Here is a 26,182-nt window from a genome sequence, read left to right as displayed (position 1 = left end):
TGGATTGGTAGATGAATGGATAGAAATACCCGGTAAGTCAAGTATGGTACGACGTGAACAGCTGACTCTAGGGAATGGGTATGCTGGTGTTCGTTGTAAAATTCTTTCAACTTCACTATATGTTTGGAAAACGTTTGTACTAAAATGTGTGCATGGCCTATTACTCATAACCAAAAGGGTAGGCAGAGTAAGAGAGCCATAAATAAGGACAGGATGACTATGCTGCCACAGCATGATGTTCTGTAGCCATATGGGAGCCAACTCACTCCCCTTGCTCTGATAGAATGCTCACCAAGCAACTATCTAATTTGGATTTACATACAGATATAGCAACAGAGAGCAAATGTGATCAGCAACACAAGTAAACTTGATGGTTATTTCTCACTGCATACGAACAAACTGACTTTCTGATTTTTACACCGGTTCACTCCTGAGCTAGTTGACGAAGTCAGCTCCTGAGAGATTCTGGGAACAGTACAGAAAATCGGGTTTTCAACAAGACTAAGTGGCCCTGCCAGGGAAGTTAATGGTCTTCCCTGAACTATCTTGTCTTTAACTGCAGTACAATAGATTTATGTTTGTAAACTAATGACGCTTAGGTCATGATACAAAAGAGCAAAGGATTCCATTTATATGAAACCCTAAAAAGACCACAATAGCCTAGAGACAGAAAACAGGTCAGTGGTTTCCTGGGATTGGAAAGGGGGGAAGGGGTGAGGGTGGGAAGTTGATTGGGATATAGCATCTGAACTTTTTGGGGTGATGAAAATGTTTTATATATTTTTATTGTTGTGGTGGTTGCATAGGTGTATAAACTTGTCGAAGTTCATCAAAATGTACACTTAAAAAGATTACGCTTTGTGTCTAAACTATACCTTAATAGTTGATTTAAAAATTTAGGATCATGAAGGAATGTCCTATTTCAATACCTCCCCCACCCAAATCCCATTCCCGTAGATTTTTTTCCTTGATCACTAATTTCCAGAAATTTATCAAGTACATGAGCAATAAATAGAACGTCGTACAGATTTTCTTCTTACCTAGTTTATCCTGGCAATACAAACACTCTAATTTAAAGACTCTTCAATCCATTATACCTTGATGGGTAAAAAAGGAAGCAGTTCTCAAGTCTAATTCTGTCTCACATTAATGAGAGATTCAGATTGCCGCATGACACTGAGACTGCTAATGGGGAGAACGTACCCAACTGGCTTCACTGAAGCCACGTGCTCCTATTACCACAAGCTTCAGTTAGCAAAACTGCAATATAATATGACACTGTCTTTCCTCAAGTGCTTTTCTGCCCAAGCTTTGAACAAAATTAAGTCAGCCAGATTTACTCGGTCCAGCTCTTGATCCTAACAGTTTCTCCCTCAAAAGAGCGAGTGTATCTCTATTTTGGCGAGCATGAAAATCCCCTTCTTTCCCAATTCAAGGTGCAGAACTCTAAACGTAGCTAACTACTAGGAATCCATTCTATGTGGCTCTATACACGTTTTAAAATGAAAATTTCCCAAAACTCAACCATAAGCATGTGAAAAGCCCCTCAAAATTACCATACTTAATAATCACTACCAGGTAAAGGCCGTAACAGTGCTTCCAAACTTTTTTGACCACAATTCACAGGAAGAAACACATTTTCTATCACGAATCATCGCATACATAACAGAGGAAAAAAAGTAACTGAAACAAGTTCTGTGAATACTTAGATTTGTGTAACCTAAGGTGCACATTAATATTTCCTATTGCATTATAAAAAACTAGCAGCACTACTCAGCAAATTGACTTCACAACTCAGCAAATGAGTCCTGATCTGTTTGTGAAAAGGCCGGAGAAAAAAATAACTGTTCCTTCCCTACTGTCCAAGAGATTTCTGGATTGGAGTTCCTAACTCGCTCCTTGTCTCTACTAATGATGCACCACTTGCGAGACACCACCCTCAAGGTTTCAGAAATAAAAAGAAAACCCCGACGAAGATCCTAACTTCAAAGAATCTTTAAGTTTGGTAAAGTAAAAATCTTTACTGGAACCCTAAGAGAGAAACAGGTAATATGGAGAACAGACATTTCTTCCACTTGGGGACAGTTAAGTCAAGGAAGTCTCTAGGAAAATGTGGCATCTGATCTGGTCCAAAGTGTGAGAAGGATTTATAAATGTGATGATGTGGGAAGGGGTGGAGTACTCTAAATGAAGAGACAGCATAAAAGCAAGGACAGAGTAACTGCAGGATATGAACAGCGGACTAAAAGCTCCATGTCAAGAGAAGAAAGCTAGATGCTAGAATATAGTCTCTTAAAATTCCAGGCAAAGAAGTTCTTCTGCAGACGGTGGAGGCTCTAGAGATGTGTAACACAACAGAGACCAGACTCTAATTTATAAACTGCCTTTTGGAAAGAAGTCTAGTGAAAGTGCTTGGTGGTTTTAAAGTGACTAGACGTATCTGTTTTTACATGCCAAGGTTAAAACAATATTCAAAAAGCAAACATAAATGTTTTAAAAAATGCCTTAGACATGGTGCCCACCTATTAATGTGGACAATGTCCAAGGATTAAATGAATTTAAGATGACTTAAACATCTTTCATGGTAGAGGTAAATAGTAAATAACCTTGTTTACTACTAATCATCATCTTTAAAGATGATTTTAAAAAATGAAAACAAAAAAACCTGTCTCTGAAGTTTTCATAGTGGAGAGAGCACTGGATCAGGAGTTTTCTGAAACCTACCAGTTGTATGGCCTTAAATATGATTATAAAAATGGGCACCATATACTTAAGACCTCCTCTATGTGCCAGGGACTGTAGTAGGTGCTCGAGTAAAAATTTCTAAAGTCCTAGGAGAAAAATCTCCCTTTCTGCCCCAAAACTCAGCTGCTGTTATGGAGCAGAAGCTCACAGGTCAGAAATTTGTTTTTCCAACCCTGGGAAAAAAAAAAAACAACAACACATACTTTCAGATTTCTTCCATCTGAACCTCCAAAAAATTAACTGCTTCTGAAAATTCTTATCAAGATATACAGGCACTTTTACCAACTGGGCTTTCCAGCCTTAATTCTCATCAGAACTGCCCAGCGTCCTAGCCCATCCCGCCGGCTCCCCCACTTCCAATAGCACAGTTTGGTGCCTCTGCACATGTTCTTTTCTGTGAGTAGTGCTCTTCCATTCCTTCCTGTCTGCAGAAATCCCATTGTCCTCCAAGGCCGATGAAAAGTGTGGCAACACTGAGTCCTCCACCGAGGCTGTGGGTAGCTCACACATCAGTACTTTACAGAATTGAACTTGGCCTCATTGTACCGTTAGGATTAATTTGTCGTTCACTTGTCAATCTCCAGCAGGGAAGTAAGGTTATTTACTATTTACCTCTACCTAATTCCTCCCCAGCACACAGATCGCTGCTTGGTACAAATTAACTGCTAGAGACATGGCTGTCAGCATTCTTCTTCTCACCCTAACGAAAATCCCACAACACTGTGAAGTTTCTACAAATATCCGCTTACAAAACGTTAACGTGAAGTTAGAAAGTATACAAAAATAAATAAGTCAAAAGATGCCCATGGACTGAGCTAATGGGTCAAGGCTGACACATTCAAAGGGACACAAAAAGGTGAAAGGAAAACAACAACAACAAAAGAATTCTACATTCCCAAAGAAAAGAGAGTTCACAGGATGAGCAATGGAGAAGACTACTGATGTGAGAAACAAGAGTTGCTCCGGGAAAAGGAATGAGCAGGGCTGGCAATCTTCTAAGAGTGACGCTCCAGGCACCGAAGGGGCTGGCCAGCTGTACAGCCAGGACAAGAAAGGGAGACCGCTTGGTCGGACTCCAAGACGGAGGTGTGCGATTCTGCCCCGGCGAGCGGGGCGGGGAGGAGAGGAAATGACGAGCCAAAAGGGGGTGGTAACGGCGGCGGGCCAGAGACCCAGGCCGAGCGTGCACGGAGGAGGGGCGCGTCGGGGCAGGAGGGTGGGCGCACTAACGGACCCCCTCCCCCGACCCGGGAGACGGCGGGGGCGGGCCTGCAGGGCGCCGAGGCGGGGGCGGGCCGGCTCCGTCTCCCCGCCGCTCTCCGGGCCCCGTGGCCGCGGCGCGTACCTTCCCCAGGCCTCACTCGCGACCCAGGTGGGCTGCAGACAGGCAGACCCAGCTCTCGGAAGGCTGGGGATCGCGGGCCTTCGCGGGAGATTTCCCGTCCCGAGGGCCGCAGCGTGGAGGGTGCAAGGGAGGGCTTCAGTATGAAGCCCGAACGACCTGAAGGAGATCGCCAAGGCCCCGAGCGTGTGTGCACCTGAGTGTATGGGCGTTCGTGGCAGGCAGGCCCACCAACCCCGCGCCTGTGGCCGGACAAATTGGGCCTAAGGGCCGGGAGAATGCGGACGCATCCCCAACTGGCACAGCCACCCAGCAAGGGTCTGGACCCAGAGGTGCTCGCTCTCGAGAGCGCCATCCCCGCGCGGGGCGGCCCCCTGCAGGCCTCGGCCGGGAGTGGCCCGGGGCGCTCACAGGCCCTCGGCCGGGGCCGCCGGCCGCCCCGCTCGGCTAGGCTCAGCTAGACTCCCGGGGCTCGACGGGCGCCTGGGCCTCTCCTGAGTGGTCAGCGAGACCCGCCAATCGGGGCGCTGGGGCCGGCTCTGGGCCGCTGGATATTGGCTCCTCACACTCACCGTGCCTCGCTCCCCCGGTTCGCTGCCCGCGCTGATTGGCTCCAGTACCGGACCCCGAAACCCAATCAGAGGCTCCAGCCGCCGCTGCCGCCGCCACTGCCGCTGCCTCGCAAAATGGCGAACCCGAACAAAGGGGAATCGGGCCTCCCTCCAACCGCCTCGGCGCAGGCGCCCCTGAGACCACGCCCCCTAACCCCAGCATCTGGTTCACCCCACCCCCAGTTGAGGGAGCATCGCGCAGGCGTTCCCTGGAGCCACGCCCACTTTCCTGATTCGACACCATCTCCAGCAGAAGGAATACGCAGGCGCCTTCTGGACGCGCCAGATCCTTGAACTCAAACACCGCCCTAAACATAGTACTACGCAGGCGCTAACTATCTTCTTTGCCAACTGCCCACCCACTTCTCTGCGGTGGCTGGAGACACACCCCTGGGGCTAAGGCGCAAGCGCCGTTCTTCCCCACTCGCGGCGGGCTGTCTCGTTACGCATGCCCGGGCGGCGGCGGGACTTTCCACGGATTTTACCGCCGGAAGTTCGGCGGCCATTACCAAAGAGTGCGAGTTCGGCTGGCTTGCTAGAGAGGCTTGTTTCCGCCCCGCTCCCGGGTGGTGGGCGGCCATTTTAGGTGCGTGCAATTAAGGGCTGTGGCTGGATTGGTTCTGTGTCTGGGTTCGTCTGCTGCTTCCCACCTACCAGGGCTGGATCCGGAGCCCTTCCCCGCGGGGCGGGACTTCGCAACGGCCGACTCCTTTCCAGGTGGAAGGGTAACCCCGGTATGTTGGGGCTTTGAGGGAGCCTTCTCTCTCCTTCCCACGGGACCCTAGGACAGGCCCTGTTCCCTCGCTGACCTGCCCTAGGGTGGGAGACAGAACGGGAGGCCTCTCTAGACTCCTTCCCCGTCCCTCCCCACGAGCAGATGGGGGCGAGCCTTCCTTGAGAGGCCTCCTTCCCTCTCCCCGCCTGCGGTTCGGCGGTACAACTCCCCTGGTCCAGACACTCCTCGGTTGCTCAGCGGGACTGTGGCCAAGTCCCTCCTTTTGTCTCGTGTGCCAGACCCACTGGGGAAGTACTTTTGGTTTTGCAGAGAAGAGACAGTCCTGAATCCGCCTTGCCCGGGCGCGGAAAAAGGAGGAGACGAGTCGTAGGGACCGCCTTTCCTTCCCCTGGCCGAGCGGGGCGCCCCCAAGGAAAGCGCGAAATGCGAGCGGGGCCCGGCCGCCTCCAGACCTAGCCATCCTTCCTCATTCTTGCCCCAGAAGAATTTTGTATTACTTTCTAGAGCCTGAACGAACTCCCATTCAGCGATAAATGGTGGGGGAAGAAGACTACCAAGTGGGTGGTCAGGGAATTTGAATATACTATGTTCAGGCTGCCTAAGCATTTTTCCTTTTCCCTTCTCGTAGCTGAAGAAACCCCTAAGTTCTGGAAATAGCGACTCAGTATCATGGCCGGCAGCCCTAATGAAGATTCAGAAGGAAGCAGAGTGCGTAACAACTATTAACTTATTGGTGAACTGAAATTCAGAATAATTAAGGTCAAAAGCATAAACACTTTAATTAAAGCCATAATTGAATTGTCTTCCTCCCTCCCCAGCTGATTTGCTTCAGAAAGGCTGATACAGTACGAGGCAGAGATCATGATCACTTTTCTCTTACACATGCTTTAATTTGTTGTGGTTAACTCCTTAAATTCTGCAGCTTTGGTTTTATTTATTTTTTAATGTTTATTTGTTTGTTTTGAGAGAGAGCGCGCACGCACGGGTGCATCCCAAGCAGGCTCCACGCTGTTTTTGCAGCGTGGGGCTCAGTGTCAAATCATGAGATCATGACCTGAGCCGAAATCAGGAGTTGGTCTCTCAAATGAGCCACCCAGGTGCCGCAGCAGATTTGGTTTTAAATCAAGGAGGGGCAGTGGTGGGAGACACAATAAAGAAAAATGAAAGAAATATCTTAGTGTTTTTCTGTATCAAATAAAACCTTTCTTTTCCCTTCTTCACATTTTTAGATCACTTACGTGAAAGGAGACCTTTTTGCATGCCCCAAAACAGACTCTTTAGCCCACTGTATCAGTGAGGATTGTCGAATGGGTGCTGGGATAGCTGTCCTCTTCAAGAAGAAATTTGGAGGGGTGCAGGAGCTGTTAAATCAACGTGAGTTTTGAAAAACAGCTTTACTCGTCCGCCTTGGCTAGACCGTCTTCATCACCGGTTACATTTTAATTATTAGATAGGATATACATGCAGTGGTTCCCAACCACTGAGAACTTGAACTCTTCAGATTAAGGTTTTCCTCTACAAAAATGGCCTACAGTTTGGGTCTTCATCACACCAAACTTGAATTCTCATAAACGTTTCTAATCTCTTCCTCTGTCATAAAACTTTGTTGATACTACTTCAGTTTTCTGAAACTTCTAATAACGGAAGTGCTTAATGAAGTCCATAGGTGTTAACTAGGCATTCAAGATCCTGTCTACCCATATTTTACTTACTCCTCAAAGAGGAGTTTAAAACCTCTTCCTTACAGATCATTCCCATCACTTTACCAGTGATTTTAAACCAGAGACAGGAGTTAGAATCACATGCAGAGCTTTGGCAATAGTTGCTCAGATCATGGTCCAGGCTTATCGGGTCGGAGACTCCACTGGTGATTCCATTAAAAGTTTATACTGCTTTTTATTGTAGTTCTTTGTAAATGGGACACCTTCCCTTCATTGAAAGCTCTTCACCAATTAGGAACTTTTACACATCTCTGCTCCATAATGCTTAACACAGTAACTCTTTATATGTAAAAGAAAAAGTTATTAAAAGTTTTTTAAGTGAATAAGTAAGGGTGTATTTGAAAATATGGGCAGGACGGGATAAGAGGAAAACAAGACTGAGAAAACGGATAAGAAAGCTGGAAGTTAAGGAAGGCTGATAAGAAACAAAGTGTTAACAGAGACCCTAGGTTTCTTCAGAGTTGAAATTATTGTTTAGTACTGAAGTCAACTCAAATCTGTAAAGATTTTATTTTAAATTGAAGAATGCAAATCGGTGTTGTTTTTTTAAATACCTTTCTACTATTAAATAACTTTTTTGTAGAAAAGAAATCTGGAGAAGTGGCTGTTCTGAAGAGAGATGGGCGATACATATATTACTTGGTAAGACGAGGGTCAGTTCTTACGGTGTTCTAAGGACTGGATGTGGGCTGCTGCATTTGTGTTGCTCGTGATGTTCTGTTCTAGACAGACAAAGATGGCCACAACTTCTGATCCATGCCAGCCCAGGTCCAGTGGTGGTGGCTGTTGGGAGCACTGCGTTGGAAAGGAGCACGAGGCTTCCTCCCAGCTCCACTGTGAAAACTACCAAAAGCCTGTGTTCTAAGACTTGGAAAAATTAGGGATGTCCCCCGTGCCTTAATTCTTTCCTAATTATGGTGAGATAGAAACCTATCTCAAAAGATGGATATCCCAAAGGAGTTTTTCTTTTGTTCTTCCCTCTCAAATGCAGTGCCTAGTATTACTTAGCTCTTTTCCTGCCTTCTGCCTCAATGTGGGATTCTTCCACTGTCCATATGACCTTTAGGCCCTGGAAGGAGTGTGGCTGCTTGGTGATGGTGCTGAGCGACTTAGAGCAGCCAACCCACTACAAGTCTGATGTGGATAGCACACTGAACGGGAACATGCCTTAAGCCCTTGGGATGCTGTCCTTAAGGTCGATGTGACTTCCAGTCTTGTTTGGAACACTACCAGTTTCTCTTTGTTCTTTATAGAGAAATGAAAAGCAAACAACTGTGGTTTCTAAATAAATAGACTTAACAGGAAGTTTTTAGGTGGTATGGGTTCTTTTTTGTTACAGATACATTGCTTATCTCTTGGAAGTGGCACAGAGACTTTGACCTACCTTGTTTAAAAACAATAGACAATAGGCACAGTCTACTAATCTCCTGGGCTTCTTGGGAAAAGGAAAAGTTATTACATGGTGCTCTCTGGGTTTCTCAGGCCCTGTTTAGTGGATTTTCCTGAGGGCCTCCCATAACTGGAAGGGACAATATGAGATTTGTCCTGCTCTAAGGAATTCTGAAAGTATATAGTTTTTTAATGATCAGGATGTTGTGAGAATGTGATGGCTTTTCTTTGGCTATCATTTTGGACTAATGGAAGTTTTAAATTCATTCTTTGTACTCAGATTACAAAGAAAAGGGCTTCACATAAGCCAACTTATGAAAACTTACAGAAGAGTTTAGAGGCCATGAAGTCCCACTGTCTGAAGAATGGAGTCACCGACCTCTCTATGCCCAGGCAAGGAAATCCAGGGCCCCGAATGAATACTTGTAATCGAGTGGTGACATTTGCTGTCTCACCGGGAGACAAATGACTTGAAAGCCTAACTCAAAATACAGGCTTAAAAGTGGACAAATTTAAAAGCTTTTTAACATCACCAGTGAACCAGTTGTCAGACCTCAGGCTACGTTTTACCCATTTCTTAGCCTGTGTTGAATGAATCAGAATAATTAAAACACACAGCCTGCTTAGTCGGGAGGACATGTTGTTGAGTCCTCTCTGTTGAATCTGGACATCTTCTATCTAAGGCTGAGACTCTGTTCTTAAAGGAGTAAAAGCTTAAGAACCAAATCTGAGCAATTGTGATTTTCTTCTGGGCCACTTCAGGTATCCCAAGCCCGTTAATCTGGTACAGAAAAAGTTGTAAATTATCACTGCCTTCTAATCTGCATGCTTGTTTTGTAGTCCATGTGGGTAGTAGCCAGAGGATACGTCACTTATGTAATGTCTTAGACCCTAGCTATTGGGAACTTAAGGGAATGACATTGGGGGTTCAACATGCTCTTTACTTTCATTTTAGGAAATAGGCTTGGGGTCATTTCTCTTCCTGTCAGTCTAGTTTTTAGTCAGTGCTGACCATGCATGCAGGTTTGCTCCAAGCTCCATGTTAATTATAAATGTGGCTACAAGGTCCCTCATCTTACCTTGGGCTTTAATGTATTCATGTCTTATGTATCAGAAATTGTTGGGTGTTTTTATCAGTTTTTTCAGGGATTTAATTATGTGAAATTAGCAATATTAAGTCTTCTTTTTTTTTCCTGTAGGGATATTGAGGATCAATAAGGTAACATCTTAGAAGAAAGGTGCCAGGTAGTAGTAGAGTTTTATGGGCTGATTGATGTTTCACCAGGGTGTTGCAAAGACTGAAATGCAATCAGCTCAGGACTTCCTGACATTTTATTTTGATTTCCTTTTTGCAGAGATCCTGTCCTTTGTCCTTCTTTTTACCTTCCTTCACCTTCCATTCCTTTATCATAAGCGTATTTTAAAAATACCAGCTAGTTTTTATCAATAGATCTAGAAGGATAGTGAGGTTCCCATATCACCGCAGTTATACATTTTCTAAATGTAGCCTCAAACAATTGAGAAGTGGTACCTTATTAGGCAAAAGAGAAGTGACAGCTATTGGATGTTGGGGCTGTCTAGGAACAGCCTTAGGTGACTCACAATAGGAATTAACTTGCGGACTCCCGCCATAGCTGCCTAGGTGTGAGGCCAGATCATTTGTCTTTTTGCTTTCAGTGGGTACAGCCTAAGGGAAGTGGAAAGAAGTGACTTCTCAGATAGCTTCATCACAACCAGCGGAGATGTTTTGTCTTTTTCAGGATTGGATGTGGTCTTGATCGTCTGCAATGGGAAAACGTATCTGCAATGATTGAGGAGGTGTTTGAAGCAACAGACATCAGAATTACTGTGTACACACTCTGAACAGACAGGCGCTTTGGATGTGTCCACATTCTCCTGTTTTAACCCCTACTGGACCATAGCACTGGGTGAACTGGCCTATTTAAGTCCTCGGTCAGGGGAAGTTTCATGTGAAGTAGTCTGTGTCACAGGCCAGACTTGGGTTGCTGTATTCTCATGATTGGACTGGAACTGTGGAGGAGGGATTGCTTGGGAAATGTTGCTGTGATGTTTTTTGCAAGAAGGTAAGGAGTAGATGGCCTGATAGGAGGCAAGGAAACCGGATGTTGGGCCTCTGACCCCTGTTTTCTCCGGGATGCTTCCTGACTTGTTTGGCTTGCCACTGGGTGGCAGCATTGATTATACTTCTCTGCTGTTTAAGAGAAATTTCAGGAAGGATGAACATTTCAGTTAATTTTCCATCTTTTGTCATTTGTGAGTTTGCTTAGTATTAATCTAATGTCACGTTCATCCTAGGAGAGAGTGATGGGTTTTGTTTTGTTTAAATTACAAAGATGAGTGTTATGTTGTTAACAAGATATTTGTGGTGACAGAAATGGAAGAATAAATATCTTTTCTTTTGGGGTCTAGTGAGGTTCTGTACACACATCTGTTCTGGACCTGGGTAATGGAAGATTCGCCTGAAAATTAATTGGGAGAAATCAGACAAAGGGTCCAGGGGGAAGAGCAGCAAGGTGAGAAGAAATCAGAATGGACAAGAACTGTGGGTCAGTATTTCTGGAAAGGAGGGTTTAGAATCCCTTCCTGGTGAACTCTTTCTTCTTCCACCACAAAGCTTCTGTGACTGAACGTGTATGAATTCAGCCATGAAACAAATGAGGTAACGTATAGTAAATGCCTGCTGAATTGCTCAGGGCAGAGTAATGACTCAACAAATCAGCAGCTCTCAACAAAATCCTTATGAATCTTTTTAAGAAAAAGGCCCACTTCCTTCAGAAATTCTAGTTTGGTAGTTTGGGGTGGGGTGGAGGGCTGGCTATATTTCTTTGTGCTTTTAAGCAGCAGAAGGTTATGGTATGCAGCCAGCTGGAATGGAGAATAGTAAATATTAGTCCCCTTTTCTTTCTAAGCTAAGAGAGCACCACTTTATCCACTCCTGTGCTCATGGTGAAAGAGTATGTCCCCGGATTCAGTATCAAAGGTGTTGGGAAAACTAGTGGAATTTTCTGTTTTACCATTACTATGGTATTAAAACAAGGGCACCTGGCTGGTTCAGTCAGTAGAGCATGCAGCTCTTAAGGGCAGGGCCTTGCATTCAAGCCCCACATTGGGCATACAGCCTACTTGAAATAAAAAAATTTAAAGTTAGGGGTCCCAGGGTGACTCAGTCAGTAGAATGTCCCGACTCTTGGTTTTGGCTCAGGTCATGATCTCATGGTTCTTGGGTCTGAGCCCCACATCACCACGGAGTCCGCTTGGGATTCTCTTGTTCCCTCTCTCTCTGCCCCTCCCCCGCTTGCATGCTGGCTCTCTCGCTCTCTCAAAATAAATCAGCTTTTTTTAAAAAGTTAAAATAGCGAGACCAACTATTGATTTCCTCCTAGAGTGAATACTGGGTCTGTCCTGGGACTTGCTGCTTACTCAAGTATAAAAGAACTGGTTTTCAGAAGGGGGTTGCTGAAACACTATGGAAACACCAGTTAAATATAATCTTTGTACTTTAGACTCGTGTTCTTATCACACTGCAGCCTGATAGGAGGCAGCAGTTTCAAAAAGTACTTCACTTTTGTATCTCTGGAACAGACAAGTTCATGTTGTTGGGTAGGGGTAGTGCAGGGCCAAGTTCATTGTTAGGTTTGCTTGAAGCTTCACTTCTGTCCACATATGGTAAAACCGAAGGGGGAAAAAGAAATGTTTAAATACAAAACACAGAGAATGAGAGTGGGATGGTAAGAGCAAACTTAGAATGAAAGTATTTTGTTTATGCAAATAAATCTTTGCTTTTGGCTCAAAACATTGATTTTGTAGGCTTCTACATTTAAAGGAATTAGGGTTAATTTTTTTCATGGAGTATGAGCCTTGATGATTCTTTGAGCAAAGACTAGTCTTGTGGAGGACTGGCTGTAAGTGGAATTCTGGGACTCAGCAGGGATACGATAAAGTGCTTTGTCATTTGCATATAGTCTTGGGGTCAAATTCTGATGATTTATCACACTTGAAGCTTGGGAAGAAGAGGCATGGTCTGATAGAATGAGCACATTATTCCTGGAAACCTAGTTAGAGTTTGGCAAACACCCAGAAATTCACATGTGAAATTTTGCTTCTCCATAAGACTCAAGCCTTTTAAGAAACGAGACTTGACACCATCCTGCCATCACCATCGAGTACCACATACCAACTACTCCTACAGTATGTGTGTCTGAACATTGAAATCCTACTTATCCTCTCCTTACGACGCTAATTGCTTATTAGTTGGCAGTCGGAACATGGATATCTTGTAAACAGATTTCCCCTGCCTTTGTTTCACCCTCCGCCATATTCCTTGTCTTCAGAGAAGGGAAAAGGCACTCAATTACAAGTAATCACAGAAGAAAATACTGGATAAAGGTCAAGACTGGGGTGGGAAGTCCGCCTAGGAGAGTTAGTATCCTGTGTTGCCTGGACAAGCCCTGGATTAAGCCTCCCTTCTACTTTCTAATATCCTGGCTTGGCTCATAGCCTGGGAACGTCCCTATTCCTAGGACTTGTTCACTGTACATAGTCACTTCTAAATGTCCAAGTTCCCTAAAAAACCTGGTCACAGAAAAACCACACCACTTCTTTTATTAATGTTGCTATCTTTCTTTAAAAAAAAAACAAAAAAAACAAAAACAATTTAACAAATACGCATCCGGACATATTTCAAAGATCTGCACAAACCTTGGGTCTGAGGCTCTTTGCCTCAAAGCAACCCATTTGGGGGAATAATTAGGCCCCTCAGCCCCACAGATGCCTGCGGCCCATATACAGTCGTCATTTTCCTTGCAACTCCCTTTTCCCAAGAACAGCCTTAGAGCAGCCTTAGAGAGAGCCATGGCTTAAATGATTTACAGCATGAGCAGTATATTTAGAGTCCTTGGAGGGCCTGTGCAGGAGGATTGGTTGGTGTCCAATGTTGTCCAGCTCAAGTGGTATTAGGAAGTCAGACATGTCCCAGATGGCCATACATGTCACTGCTGTCTCCTGGTGGCAGCAGGCAGACCTTAGTGAGAAAACAAGAAAGCATGTTACTGAGAGCTCTGCTGGCCCCAATGAAGAGTTTCTTTTGAACTGAAGTCTCTGTGTGCCCTCCCCAGCAATCTGAATTTCTCCCCCAGTTGCCTGTGATTTCCACTGTTCCCAGTGTTAGGTTTGCTCTATTCATGGTGTGGTTCACACAGGGAAAACCCCAGAAGATCCCTACTTTAATTCTATTCTCTTGAGTTAGATATATGGTTAAGTCCTATTCTGTCATTTTTTTAAAAAAAGATGGAATAAGAAACATAGGGCAAATTTTCTTTACCAAATGCCCATTTCTTAGTATTCTAATTAAGCGGAGTTGTTCTTTAGGGCATTTAGATTACAACTGGATTTCATGCCTTTTTTTTTTTTTTTTTTAACTGGGTACATTTTAACCTTTCCCTTCAGGAACATGAATAACTCAAATACAGTACAGAGAAGCATGTTAATGGGTCCAGATAATACGGTCATGTACACTAATGGAAAGAGGCTTATAATGTGGAACATGTCCAATAATATTTTATTTTAAAATAATTTGACTTGGAAATGGACTTTCCCCTCAAACTGATTTATCTATTTTACTTCCGTTTAGATTAGCGTAAGATACAACCCTCAAATATCCAAAATTAAAAGCTCCTTTTAATCCTCCTTGAAATGCTTACTTTTTATAGCAGATTTAGCTATCTAATTATTTAACTTAATGGAAAAAACAACGTGTGTGCACAGGTGCACGCGCGTGCACACACACACGCATCTCTGAAGACTTGCTGGTTAGGCAGCTGGAAGAAGTGGCCTGTGACTCGGAAAGGCATTTAAGAAGAAAGTATACTATAGTTAAAATTAAGCTACCATTCATCATTCTGGAGTCTGAGTAGGGTTTATAATTACAGTGATAGCACCTACACTAATATAATTCTCAAGGTATTTAAAAGTTTGGTATTTTCAGAAGTCACCCTTAGAAATCTATTTTTATCACTCGCCACCACTAGAGTGGTGTCATATTTTATGTGAACAGAATACCATGTGGCATTACGTGACCATATTCTCACTGAATTCAATGGGCCCCGCTTTTTGTAAAAAATGGCCAAAAATCATGCCCTCTCGGATTGGCAAATGCTCAGCTGGAGAATTATCAGGCACCCTGTGTGCATGTCTAATAGCAGACGTCTGGCAACATCGAGCTCCAGAACATTGATATTTCCAAAAACGTGTCTATGAAGCCACATGTTCTCTTAAGAGTATTAAGGGTGAGAGACACCAAGAGTAAATTGAATAGCTTCATAGAAGCATGCTGCATTCACATTTTGTTAATATGTGAATTGTTCCAGAATTTAAGTTGGAGAAGAGGGTGATAAAGACCCTTTCTTCATTTCTGGAGGATCTTGATCAGTAACTCAGGCCTTGCGAAGGGACTTGGTTATAGCATTTCTGCGGGAGCAAACTAGATCAGACCAAACTCAAAAAAAGTTAGCAAAGGATCTTTTACCCTCTTTCCTGAGGGTAATCGGCCTGTTTCTGTGAGAGTCTAATTTACCCTCAGCAAGAGGCCAAGTTGGCCTTAATTGTGTCCTAATTATTTGCCTAAATAGCTAATCTTTACTTCCAGTTCTATCACATCTTGATGTCTGTAGGAGGCTACTTCTGAGCTGCTGTCTCATTTACAAACATCTTTTTAACCCTTTCTATATTCCTGCATAGAGGAACTTGTTGCTGTGGTATCCCCATTCCTGAATACAGCATTTTTCTATGAGTTCCGCTAAGGTCTTCTCAAAGTAAGAAAAATGTTCTTGTGTTGTATATTCACACCGAAATTACTGGTCTCCTTCAAGGCCGAACCATTTATTTGAAAACATAAAAGCCTCTCTGGCAAAATAATAATAAGTTGAATACAGATCCGTTTGGGGACTTTCAAAAGTACCCCAAATGAAAAAATTACATTTGAAGGAATGAAAAGCCTACATTACAGGACAATGGAATGGTAAGATTGCAATTGGGGGTGGGAACAGGGCCTCCAGAAGATGTCCGGAGTCAGTCAGTCTGGACTCAACGCCAGTGGGGGCATGCTTCTTGAGGGACAGTCTGACCACGGCAGGTCACTCGGTCTCACCAAAGCTTGAAGATTCCTGTCAACCTTTGAGTATTCCAAAGTTCTCGGGAAAGTTCGTTTGATACAACAGGGTAGGAACGAAAAGGGTTTAGGGAGACGAATTTGCAGTTAAGAGAAAAGGAAAACTTGGGATCTTCTAAAATGTGTTTACGGGGCGCTTGGGTGGCTCGGTCGGTTGAGTGTCCGACTTCAGCTCAGGCCATGATCTCACGATTTGTGGGTTCGAGCCCCACGTCGGGCTCTGTGCTGACAGCTCAGAGCCTGGAGCCAGCTTCGGATTCTGGGTCTCCTCTCTCCGCCCCTCCACCACTCGTGCACTAACTCTCTCAAAAATCAATAGATGTAAAATGTGTTTACAACCACCCTAGAGCAGAGAAGGGAAATTCGTTTCTGGCCAGGTCAAACCTCCCGCACTCTGCCACCTGCCCGCCAGCCTTCGACCCAGTTCAAGGCTACCAAGACCACAGGGGCGCCGTGACTCACGTGAGGCTGGTCCCGGCGGGCCTACTTCAGGATGTCCGCCAGCTTCTCTTCGTAGTACAGGAAGTTCTCCTGAATGTCCTCCCAGGGCTCAAAGGCCTTGGACTCGCCCTCTTCCTGCTCCACAAAATTCTGCCAGACGTACTCGAAGTCCTGGGGCTTCATGATGCGCAGCCGGCAGCCGGCCTCCTTCAGCCTCCGCAGCGCGGCCTGGACGTCGGGCTCCTCCCACATGAAGAGGCGCCCCACCAGGATGAGCAGGCGCAGGTTCTTGGTCTTGCCGAGGGTCCGCACGATGCGGTCGGCGCAGGCGGCGCAGGGGCTGGACGACACATACCAGGTGACGTTGTAGCGCACGGCCGGGTCGCAGGCCGGCAGGATGGTGTTGAAGAAGGCCTCCTCGGCGTGGGCGGCGGCATGCTCGTCCTCCAGGTACCCGCGGGAGGCCTGCACCTGACCCCCCTTGCCCTGCGCTTCCACCACGTAGCAGAGGAAGGTCTTGTTCCGCCCGGAGCTGTACTCCACGTTCCGGAACTGAAACTTAAAGAAATTGACCGGCAGCCGCTCCCTGTGGGGCGAGAGGGCAGAGGGGACAGGGGAGAAGAAAGAAGGATGAGCGCTTATGTCTAAGAGCAGGTGGCTCTCCAGCCTCGGTGCCTCAGAGACACGTCGGCTCTCCCGGGCAAAGCCGGCCTTGCCCAGGCTAGCATCAGCGACCACACGGCGTGAAAGAATTCAGAAAGGTGTTATCTGGAGCAGGGGAGAGAATTTGGAGGTGTGCATTCAGGTCACCCCAATAGTGAGGGTCTCCAAACGCCCCACCATCCCTCCAACACACGGCACGCACCTGCGTTTCTAAAGCAGTCACTCTCTCGCGGGGGGGCTACATAGCCCAATCACCCAGAGGACTCTACAAATGTCAGTGCCTGGGCCCCATGCCAAGGCAATGAAATCAGAAGGTCTGGAGGGAACCCACGCACCAGCATTAAAAAAACAAACAAACAAACACACCCTCCAGATGATTCTAATAGGTGGCAACGTTGGAAAAGCAGTGTTCAAATAGCAATCTTACAAAGTAGCAAGCGTGTAAAATTTCTCATGATAGAGCAAGAGGAAGATTTTGTGGAACATTTCCTGCTTCCATTTCTCCTCCTTGTCACTCATGGCTGTTGCATCTTGGTCCTGGGCTGGCCCACAACGCACAGTGCCCCCCTCTCCAGGTGACTTTCTCAAGTCTGTCTTTTCCCTCAGGTGAAGGAGGGTTGTCACACAATAAGCGTCCAAGAAGCTTTTATCTTTGAGGTCAGGCTATCCAAGAGTACCTTGATACAGTTTAGGTTACATGTAGTATTGAGTCATGTCAAAGTCAAAAAAGACTCGGGGGGTGCCTGGGTGGCTCAGTCGGTGAGGAGTCCGACTTCAGCTCAGGTCATGATACCATGGTTCGTGAGTTCAGGCCTTGTGTCTGGCTCTGTGCTGACAGCTCAGAGCCTGGAGCCTGCTTCGGATTCTGTGTCTCCCTCTCTCTCTGTCCTTCCCCCACTCACACTGTTTCTCAAATAAGGAATAAATGTCAAAAAAAAAAAAAATTAAAAAAAAAAAAAAAAGACTTGGCCTCTACCCTCCAGATGCTTATAAGCTAGCAGCTCCACTCTGGCTAAGACAGCTGAGAGCATTTTAATTTTAAATGCACAGGGAGCCATGGAGGACAAGGCACCAAGTTTCTTGAATGTTTAGCCCTGATTTAGGCGGCAGCAGAAAATTGTTACAGCCTCTTGAGTAAAGAAGGACGTAATAAAAGTGACGTCCGGGGTGGCTTTAGGTAGATAGTGAGGCTGGGGAAAAGCTTGAAATTAAGCAAGCCCACTTGGTGTCTTAGGATGCCAGACTTGGTGATGACTATGTCTAGGATGAGCAGGAAGTGAAACCAGCAGAAAAAGACCGGGTTTGGGGGAAGTTTTGTAGTTAAAAGAAGGAGAGAGAAAAGGAAAGGGGCTAGAGAGGGCATCAGAGTTGATTGTTTTTATCTTAGTGTGTCTGCGTGTCTTTCTAGAATGGGGAAGCCTATTGTAGGTTGGAGGGCCAAGGAGATGACGAGCGTTTAACAGGAGAGATTGAAATGTCAGGAGAGGAGGGGATTGAGTACTGGCTTGGAGAGGCTGAATGTTTTCTTTTTTTTTTTTTTTTTTAAGTAATCTCTGCAGTTGCCCCAAAAGATACCCTGTGGCAACCATGAACTCTGCTGTTACTGCCCTACATGCCTTCCCTTTCTAAATTCCAGGGCTACAGGGAAATCCCGGATGTCCCAGGGCCTTGTCTTCTTAGGGCTAAGCAGCCAGGTGCCAAAGAGCTGAAAAAACATGAGCTGTTTCCCTGCTGTATTCCCCACCCCCATCGCAAAATTTGCTCCACCCAAGTTTCCATATCTCTTGCTGTCAAGTTCAGTTTCCACTGTGGAGATGGATGTGTTTGAGGACCTGGCCCCAGGATTCTTTTGGGTACTATACTTAGCTCTCTAAACCCCTCTGTCCCCAGTCAAATGTGTTTATTATTTACTTAACATTTGGGGAGAATGGATGGCCTAATGGTTCTCCTCTCCTATTTCAATCCCTGTTGGGAATTCATTTATAATGAGCTCTCCCCAGTGAAAGTCACCCTTCAAGACCACGCCTAGATTTTACTGGCTGCTAAATGGTACCTTCACTTTCCAGAGTGGATTTTTTTTTTTTTCTCCTGAGAAGCACAGAGCCTACCTTCCTTGTCCAAACACTTGATGCTCTTCAAGGCCATTTGCCAGACACTCCCCTGCCCCCAAATCTATCCAGAGCCAACCGTATGGTGGATTCTCAAAACCCTTGGAAGTATTCACAACTGTGTGGCTGGTTGGGGGCTTCACCAATAGCTGCCTGTGTGGCCCCTTGGGTTTCCTTCTGGAGCCCCCAAAAGTGTTGCTCCAACTTGGCCAAATGCAGCGCAGTGAGAGTATGAACTTGGCCCAGCATATAGTTACGAGTTGGCTGGCTAGTGTGAGGCTGCTATTTCTCCCAGCCTCTCTTAAGCTCTGATGCTTTCCCCTCCTCCTCTTCCCTTCACAGGAGGAGAAGACCCAGAGAAACCTGAAACCCAAGGGAGAGGAAGAAAGTTCACCTCTCTATAAATATCAGTTTCCCACCCCTCTGGCCAGCAGCCCAATAGCCTACTCTGTGCTTCAGCAGGGCCTTCTGGACTAGGTGCCTAAGGAAGGGAAATGCTTTCAAGGGGCAAAGGAAAGTCAATATTGAAATAAAAGTGGGAGTGTGTGGGGGGAGCTCCTGGGTGGCTCATAGGTTAAGCGTCCAGCTTCAGCTCAGGTCATGATCTCACAGTTCATGGGTTGAAGCCTCGTGTTGGGCTCTGTGCTGACAGCTCAGAGCCTAGAACCTGCTTTGGATTCTGTGTCTCCCTCTCTCTCTCTCTCTGCTCCTCCCCTGCTTGCACTCTCTCTCTCTCTCTCTCAAAAATAAATAAACATTAAAAAAAAAAAAAAAGGAAAGTCAGGGAAGGTCTTGGTTCCCAGTCTTTCAGCTTGTTCAAAAACTGGGCTTGCTTGGCTTCTCAATGGGCTTCTTGGTTTTCCAGAAGGAGCCTAAGGGGCAAATGAGGTCCTTTGGGCCTCCCACAGGCTGAAACAGCAGGCCCTGAAGGGGAATAGAGGTGGGAGAGGGCTGAAATCTCTCCAGGGAGCTAGACAATATGGTCATCTCGGGTGATTTTATAGAATCACAAAATAAGTCAACACTGCTATGCCTGCTAGTGGAAGGAAGGAAATAGTGACACTAATTTCTTAGATAATCACAAACATCTTTTTTTTTCCTAGTAGCATGATGCCTGAGTACCATATTTACTTATAGCCCTTGCTGTCGCCCCCCAGCGGGTGTTTTCCTTCTGAAGTGGTGTGTGTGTGTGTGTGTGTGTGTGTGTGTGTGTGGGCGCACGCGCATGCGGGTTAATCGGCATGGTGGTCAGGAGAAACATGTGGGTAGCAGATTTCTTCACCTGGGCTCAGTCACTGCTTCAGGCACAGAAACCAACAGTGTTATTCCTTCCCCCCCATTCCCCCTCCTTTAAGCACCACGTCCTCATACTTCCTGCACACAAGTCAATCACACTTCGTTTGCAGAGACCCAGGCTACTGGGCATTGCAGTTCTCTAGGCAGGAAACCAAGAATCCTAATATCTGGGAGAGAACATTTGGAGCATGGTCGACTTGATGGAGGGAGCAAGGATGTGAACACATGCAATATATTTATACCGTATTTTTCTCACGTTCACGTTTAAAAATATTTGCGTTCCCTAAGCAGAAATCTATACGGTGAAAGAAAGCAACCCGGAAGGCAGCAGAGACTGGTCTGAGATTAAACATTTGCTCCAAAATAATCCATGGAGTGGAAAATCTACTCACAGGTCATTGAGTGTTGACTTGTCTCAGCTTTCCTCGCCAGACCTTTTGTGCCCTGCTCAAAAGAGGCAAGAGTTGCTGGTTTCAGTTTCCTTCTCCCTTTTCCAGACCACTTTCAAAGTGGATGCTGAGGAGTGGGCACGGTCAGAAGGAGACTAGAAGCAGAGAGTTCTAACAGCCTGACTTCCTAGAGCCCAGATGGGGTTTGCTGGGCTGCTGGCTCCTGATTTGCAATTCTGGATGGGATTCTGCCCTTGGTGAGCCCTGAGCAGCTCACTGCCTTTTTCCTGGGAGGCACTGTCTTCACGCTGGAGCTTTGACCTTCCCCCAGCCTCGGTGGAAGCCAGGGAGGCCAGAATCAGTGGCTGTCTTCTATTCTTTCTAGGACAAGCCTTCCCAACATGCTCTGGAAACCAGGGCGAGGCGTGAGGGGCTTGTGGCATTCACAGCGGAGTCGAAGGCCCTCACTCCTTGCCCTCCCTTCTCCTCTGAACCCTGCATGTCCTCTCTGTGTTCCCCATGTGGCCGGAGCCAACCTCTGGTAGCTAAAGACGTGGTTGAAAGGAGTCACTGTCTGTGCCATTTATGTCTGTTCCATGCAAATCCCTTTGATAGCAGGTTCAGCTTTATGCAAAATCATATACAACACAACTAGAGACCAACAAAGACAAACACACAGCCAGGGGGCCTGCTAGGCAGCGCCACAGTCGCTCATCACTGGGATGGAGAGATGAGGGGACAACTAGTTCTGATGCCCCAGAGCTTCCCTCAAGCATGCCGAGTTCAGAGAGAGGCACGAACCCGTGGAATTCTCTACATGGAGCGCTGCTGGGTCTTCATGTATCCTGAACTTCTCTCCTCTCAGAAGCCCTCCCCGCAATTAGTGCCTTATCCAGATGCCTCGCAGGGAGCCGCACATACAATAGGTGCTTGTTCATCAGTTCAGTTATTTACTTATTCAACAAATACCTATTGAGTGTCTATGAGGAGGTAGGCACTATTTTTTGTGCTGGGGATAAAGCAGTTAAAAGGCAAAGTCCCTAGCCTCATGGAAGTTAAATACTAGTGGAGGAAATGGGCAGTAAATAAATGATTCCTATTCAGTAAATATTTGTTGAATATAAAAAGCCTCCCATTTATGGCTTTTTAAGATGCAGTGTGGTGATTTGGAGTCAGACAGCCCTGGGGTTACACCCTACTCCATCCATTAAGTTTGGGCAAATTACTCATCCCTTTGAGGCTTGGTTTTCCCATCTGAAAGATAGGTCGAGTGATCCGCCCTCTTAGAGTTTGGACAGTGGTCAACACGCAAGAAATTAAACCTGGTACTGATGGATGGTGCCTTCTCTGGGCCTCAAATCTTACCCCTCAGAGCTCAATCTTAAGCATAACCAAACCTGAGCCCTTTCTACTCTTCCTTTTGTGTTTAGAGGGTTCTCTCTTTCCTTGGTGTGCTGGTTCAACACCCAGTTCTATGAGAGAAAGAAAGAAAGAGAGAAAGGGGGGAAGAGGGAAAGAAAAAGAAAAGAAAAGAAAAAAGAAAAGAAAAGGAAAGGAAAGGAAAGACAAAATAAAAGAAAGAAAGAAAGGAAGAAAGAAAGAAAAAGAAAGAAAAGGAAGAGAGGAAAAAAAGAAAGGAAGGAAGAGAGAAAGAAAGGAAGGAAGTCAGTCGTGATTTCTAACATTTGTTGATTTCTGTAAATACTCCCACTATAGAGATTTCAAGAAACCAACATGAAGTCACTGAAGGCAAAATTGGAAAGAGATGCATACAGGCCGTTCTCATCGTGAGTTGGCTTTGGCACACCACGACAGTTTTTGACCTTTTTCTAGCACTTCCCACCATGTTATTTTGTTAATGTTCTTAGGTCTGCTTTCTATCTTGAGTGCCGTATTCAAGCCAGAATCGTGACAAATGGGGCATCTCTCCTTATTCCTACCTGGTACGCCTTCCTCACCTCACCTCACCTCTGTCTGCTCCCTCTTCTGCTAGTTTGTGGCCCAAATCTAAGGAGCCGTGTAGACAGACCCATCCCCTCTGGGAGTCTAGGCTAGGAGAGGAGCTGCTTTGCTGACCTCCTTGATGCCAGGGTATCTGGAGAGGAAAAGAGGGGAAAGTTGTTCCCTCATCCTGTCCATGCACAGACACAGCCGCACCTCTGGGCTATTTTAAGCCATCTGTTTACCCAGAGGGGCCCAGGAGACAGATCTCCACAGCTGTTACTTACGGCCAGGAAACTCTCAGGGCTCCACCTCCGTCCTGAACTGCTTTCAGAGCACCCAGAAAACTACCTTGCTGCACGTCTTTTTCTGCGCCTTGGGTCAGAGAAGGCTCTGAGTAGACCTCACAGATGGAGGCAGGTGGAGCCCTGTTGGGAAATCTGGGACCCAGAATGAATAAGAGGCCTTGGAAAGAACACTTGGCTGGGGTCAGAAGAAGACTGCTACGTACTGGTTCTGTGGTCTTGAACAAATTACTGAGTCTCCCTGACTCAGTTTCCCTATCTGTAGAGTGGCAATAACATAACCCCCTCTCCCAGCCCTGTGCTGAGGGTTGAATGGGCTCATGCCAGTGCGAGTATATGTAAACTGGATGAATGTAAACTGGATGAATGTAAACTGCACCAGAGGATTTAACCCTTAGGACCAACCACCCTGGGGCCACAAAGCATGTTCAACTGAACACACACGGTCTAATTCTGTTATGGACCTATCCTGCCCCTGCGCTGGGGAGATCACAACATTGCATAGAGTGGGTGTGCATGTGCCTGTGTGTGACCAAGGGCAGCATAGACCAGCAGCCTTAGAGGTTAGAAAATGGATCTCTTCTATAGGGAGCCACTGGATTGCGGCCTCCTGGCCTGGTAGCCCTAGGCCCTCCCTAGGTCTATATTAGTCTGTGCTCCTCTGTTCCTTTAATCTTAGGGGGAGGGTGACATTGGTCGGTTGGGCACGGGTGAATGCAAGTTCCAGGCTCTCGCCTGAATTCTTCCTTTAGGAACTAGGATGCATTTTCCCCTCAGGTTCTCGTAGAGATCAGAAAATATCTGAGCTGGAAGGGACCTTAGGGATCAACTTAGTGTAACTTCCTCATGTTACAAATGAAAAAACTAAGGCCAGGACTGGAAAATCACTTGCCAAGCTTCAAACAACAAGTCCAAATGGCCACCCAGGCTCCTCTGCCCCCTGAGGACATCATGCCTCCATTTTTCCTGAAATTTCTCCTAGTGTGGACCCTCCTCTGTTTGTGGGCATTGTTGGGACTCCCATGAAGGAAGCCCGGGAGCTGAGGGAGGGAATATGGCTCTATGTATCCCTTTTTTCTTTGCCTATGATCTTTGCAGGGTCTTCTGCAAAAGGAACAGAGAGGAAAGAGGAGGAAGGACCACTTGGTGCTATTCCTGGAGATGTCATAATCTGGACAAGACAGAGGGACCCTGTATGTAGGCCTCTCTTTGGGGCCTGGAGACCGTTTGCTCAGGGTCCTTGTTCCTCTGGGCTGTGGCTGAGGGTGGAATGCCTCTTCTGCCCAGAAGCTTCTGGCCCTGGACTGTTACCTGTGCTGTAACTATTGTTTCCCTGGGGGTGGATGTGAAGAACCCGTGGGCAGATTCAATTCTATAAGGGGGAAAAAAAAATGCTTCTCACTCAGCCTTGGGAAAGGGTGGGTCTGTTTTCCCTGTCTCAGGATCTTTCACTCCAGAGAGAAGCTCTAAAGAAAGAGTGAGAGCTATACAGATAGAGGAGAGGCCCACTCAGCAACAGAGAGAAGTCGAGGGAGGAGGTACTTTGGGGCCATCTTTAAATATGCCTGTGTCATCCCCTGTCCTTACCACACTCCCTAGGACTCGACAGCCTGTGTCTGGAGAGGCAGGTGGCATCCTGGTACCAGGAGGCCCAAGCGGTGGTTTCATTCTCTGGGCCCTTGCCTCTAAGGAGCTGCCCTCCCTCCCCCTGGTTAGAGGGTCCAAAGTGTCACCCCGAGAGGCCAAGCGAAATTTGCAGCTGTGTCCCCCGCAGCCCCTACCATGCATGGTAGGCTCGTGGCTGCAGGTCTGTGACCCTGACCCCTACTATTCCCATCCTAAATTCCCCCAGCCTGCCCCAGCCCACACTCTTCTAGGGAGAGGGACCCAGCCCACACCCAGGTCTCACCCTGTGACGATCTCAAAGGGAGGCAGTTCAATCAGCTCCTTCAGCTTCTCAGGGTCGTCCAGATCTTCCAGATCCTCACCGTTCTGGGAGGCGGGCGCAGCAGGCGCAGCGGGCGCAGCAGCCGCAGCGGCCGCAGCGGCCTCTTCTTTCTGGGCCATGGAGGGGCTGTGGCTCCGCAGTCACTGAGAAAGGGGAGAGGGGGTGAGTTTCCCCGGCCAGGGCCTGGCGGCAGAGGCCCAAGCAGCTGTCAGCAGCTAAATCTGCCTGGGGACGACGGGAAGAGCACTGGGCAGGCCAGGCTTAGTGTTCTCACTTCCTGGCCACAGGCTTTATAACCAGAGCCCTCTGCCCCTCCCCCAGGCCCTCGCCCTCTATCTTTTTTTAATTGAGTGACAGCGGGTGCCGGGATGGGGGGAATGGAAACTCTGGCCATTAGTATCCCCTATTTATCAGGAGGCAAAGACAGGAAGCTGGCAGGTGGGGATGGCGAGGCCTGCTCTCCCTTCCCCCACCAGCTCACACATGTATTCATCCTCTCCCCCTCCACCTTACATCCTTCCCTCTGTTTCCCATGCAACCTTTCCAGCTTCACTGGGGGGGGGGGGGGGGGGGGGGGGGGAGGGGCGTGGAAAAAGGGGCCTACAGGTGAGCATCCTGAGATTTGGGGGAGATGCTCTCAGAAGTGTAAGCAGGATGAGGCTTGTGTTGTTGAACGGGGTGCTTGTAGAGACCCACCCCCTCCCCCACTGGCGGGTTCAGGAAAGGAGCATCCTGAGACGGGGTGGGATAAGAGCTGCCAATTTGGAAAGAAACTGTGGGCTGTTACTTAAAGGGAACAGACGCCGATTTGCCTGTTATGAACCCATAATGCAGTGTCGATTTGGGAGCCTCCAGTAGTTAGCGATATTGCTGTTTACGAGCTCCGAGGGTTTTGAAAGAAGACAGGCAGTGAGTTTCGTGGTTTATGTGTGAAATCAGACTGTCAACAGCCGTGGGAGGCAATCTGTATCATCCCGTGTTTCACATAGGGAAACTTGGACTCCCAGAAGGGCTGGTTAAGGGCCTTGCCTAAGGCCATGCAGCCCTGAAAGTGGCAAGTCAGAATTCCAACCCAGGCCTTTGTACCCCAGAGGCCAAACATTTGACCTCCATGGTATGTTCCCTCTCGGTCAGTCCTTTATTCCTTTAACAAATATTTGTTGAATACCTACTATATGCCAGGTGCCAGTTCTGGTATTGGGACTATGGCACAGAACAAAACAGATGAAAACCCTTGCCCCCACAGAGCTTGAGGGGGCTGGACAATCAATAAAATAAGTGATATACATATAGGCTATTTGCTGGTGCGAAGTGCCAGGGAGAAAAGGCAGGTAAGGTGAGGGGGACAGAAGTGACAAGCG

At 46.8% G+C, this 26,182-nt stretch overlaps 3 protein-coding genes across 20 annotated transcripts in view; 1 reads left to right on the top strand and 2 right to left on the bottom strand.

Annotated features, from left to right (window-relative positions):
- The window catches only part of NFYA (nuclear transcription factor Y subunit alpha), a 33,185-nt gene extending 28,345 nt beyond the window's left edge, over window positions 1-4,840 (bottom strand). For 7 of the 15 annotated variants that reach the window (XM_045498114.1, XM_045498118.1, XM_045498113.1 and 4 more), the window contains exon 1: window positions 4,660-4,795. The gene's annotated coding sequence lies outside the window, so the exon portion shown is untranslated. Of the gene's footprint in view, window positions 1-4,283; window positions 4,435-4,659 lie in introns of those variants that run through there. The other 8 variants (XM_045498121.1, XM_045498125.1, XM_045498124.1 and 5 more) reach the window with 6 other exon arrangements.
- Window positions 4,841-5,106: 266 nt separating this feature from the next.
- Window positions 5,107-10,968, top strand: OARD1 (O-acyl-ADP-ribose deacylase 1). 4 transcript variants are annotated; one of them, XM_045498131.1, is made up of 6 exons: window positions 5,107-5,432; window positions 6,063-6,142; window positions 6,664-6,808; window positions 7,739-7,797; window positions 8,825-8,937; window positions 10,305-10,968. In XM_045498131.1, exons 2-6 carry the CDS (start codon window positions 6,104-6,106, stop codon window positions 10,405-10,407), a joined length of 459 nt encoding a protein of 152 aa, XP_045354087.1. In that variant the 5' UTR covers window positions 5,107-5,432; window positions 6,063-6,103; the 3' UTR covers window positions 10,408-10,968. The 4 variants fall into 4 exon arrangements, with proteins under 4 accessions (XP_045354087.1, XP_045354088.1, XP_045354091.1 ...); XM_045498132.1 differs by having other exon boundaries at window positions 5,108-5,284; XM_045498134.1 differs by lacking the exon at window positions 5,107-5,432 and adding an exon at window positions 5,776-5,970.
- A 2,182-nt stretch (window positions 10,969-13,150) lies between these two features.
- APOBEC2 (apolipoprotein B mRNA editing enzyme catalytic subunit 2) lies at window positions 13,151-25,096 on the bottom strand. Its single transcript, XM_045498130.1, has 3 exons — window positions 24,783-25,096; window positions 16,193-16,757; window positions 13,151-13,585 (listed from the first exon to the last, which is right to left on the bottom strand). The coding sequence occupies exons 1-2, from the start codon at window positions 24,938-24,940 to the stop codon at window positions 16,214-16,216; spliced, it is 702 nt and encodes a 233-aa protein (XP_045354086.1). The 5' UTR covers window positions 24,941-25,096; the 3' UTR covers window positions 13,151-13,585; window positions 16,193-16,213.
- Between the last annotated feature and the right edge of the window lie 1,086 nt (window positions 25,097-26,182).

Source organism: Leopardus geoffroyi, chromosome B2 (genome assembly GCF_018350155.1).
Source record: "Leopardus geoffroyi isolate Oge1 chromosome B2, O.geoffroyi_Oge1_pat1.0, whole genome shotgun sequence".
Classification (NCBI taxonomy): domain Eukaryota; kingdom Metazoa; phylum Chordata; class Mammalia; order Carnivora; family Felidae; genus Leopardus; species Leopardus geoffroyi.
The sequence above is the reverse complement of the archived record's forward strand: the minus strand, read 5'-3'. Positions and strand labels throughout refer to the sequence as shown.

Bases quoted from the DNA above. Each gene is read 5' to 3' on its own strand.
- OARD1 (XM_045498131.1), top strand. From the start codon at position 6,104: ATGGCCGGCAGCCCTAATGAAGATTCAGAAGGAAGCAGA. The intron at 6,809-7,738 runs GTGAGTTTTGAA...ACTTTTTTGTAG, and splicing joins GCAGGAGCTGTTAAATCAAC to AAAAGAAATCTGGAGAAGTG. The intron at 8,938-10,304 runs GCAAGGAAATCC...TGTCTTTTTCAG, and splicing joins ACCGACCTCTCTATGCCCAG to GATTGGATGTGGTCTTGATC.
- APOBEC2 (XM_045498130.1), bottom strand. From the start codon at position 24,940: ATGGCCCAGAAAGAAGAGGCCGCTGCGGCCGCTGCGGCTGCTGCGCCC. The intron at 16,758-24,782 runs GTGAGACCTGGG...CTCGCCCCACAG, and splicing joins CCCTTTGAGATCGTCACAGG to GGAGCGGCTGCCGGTCAATT.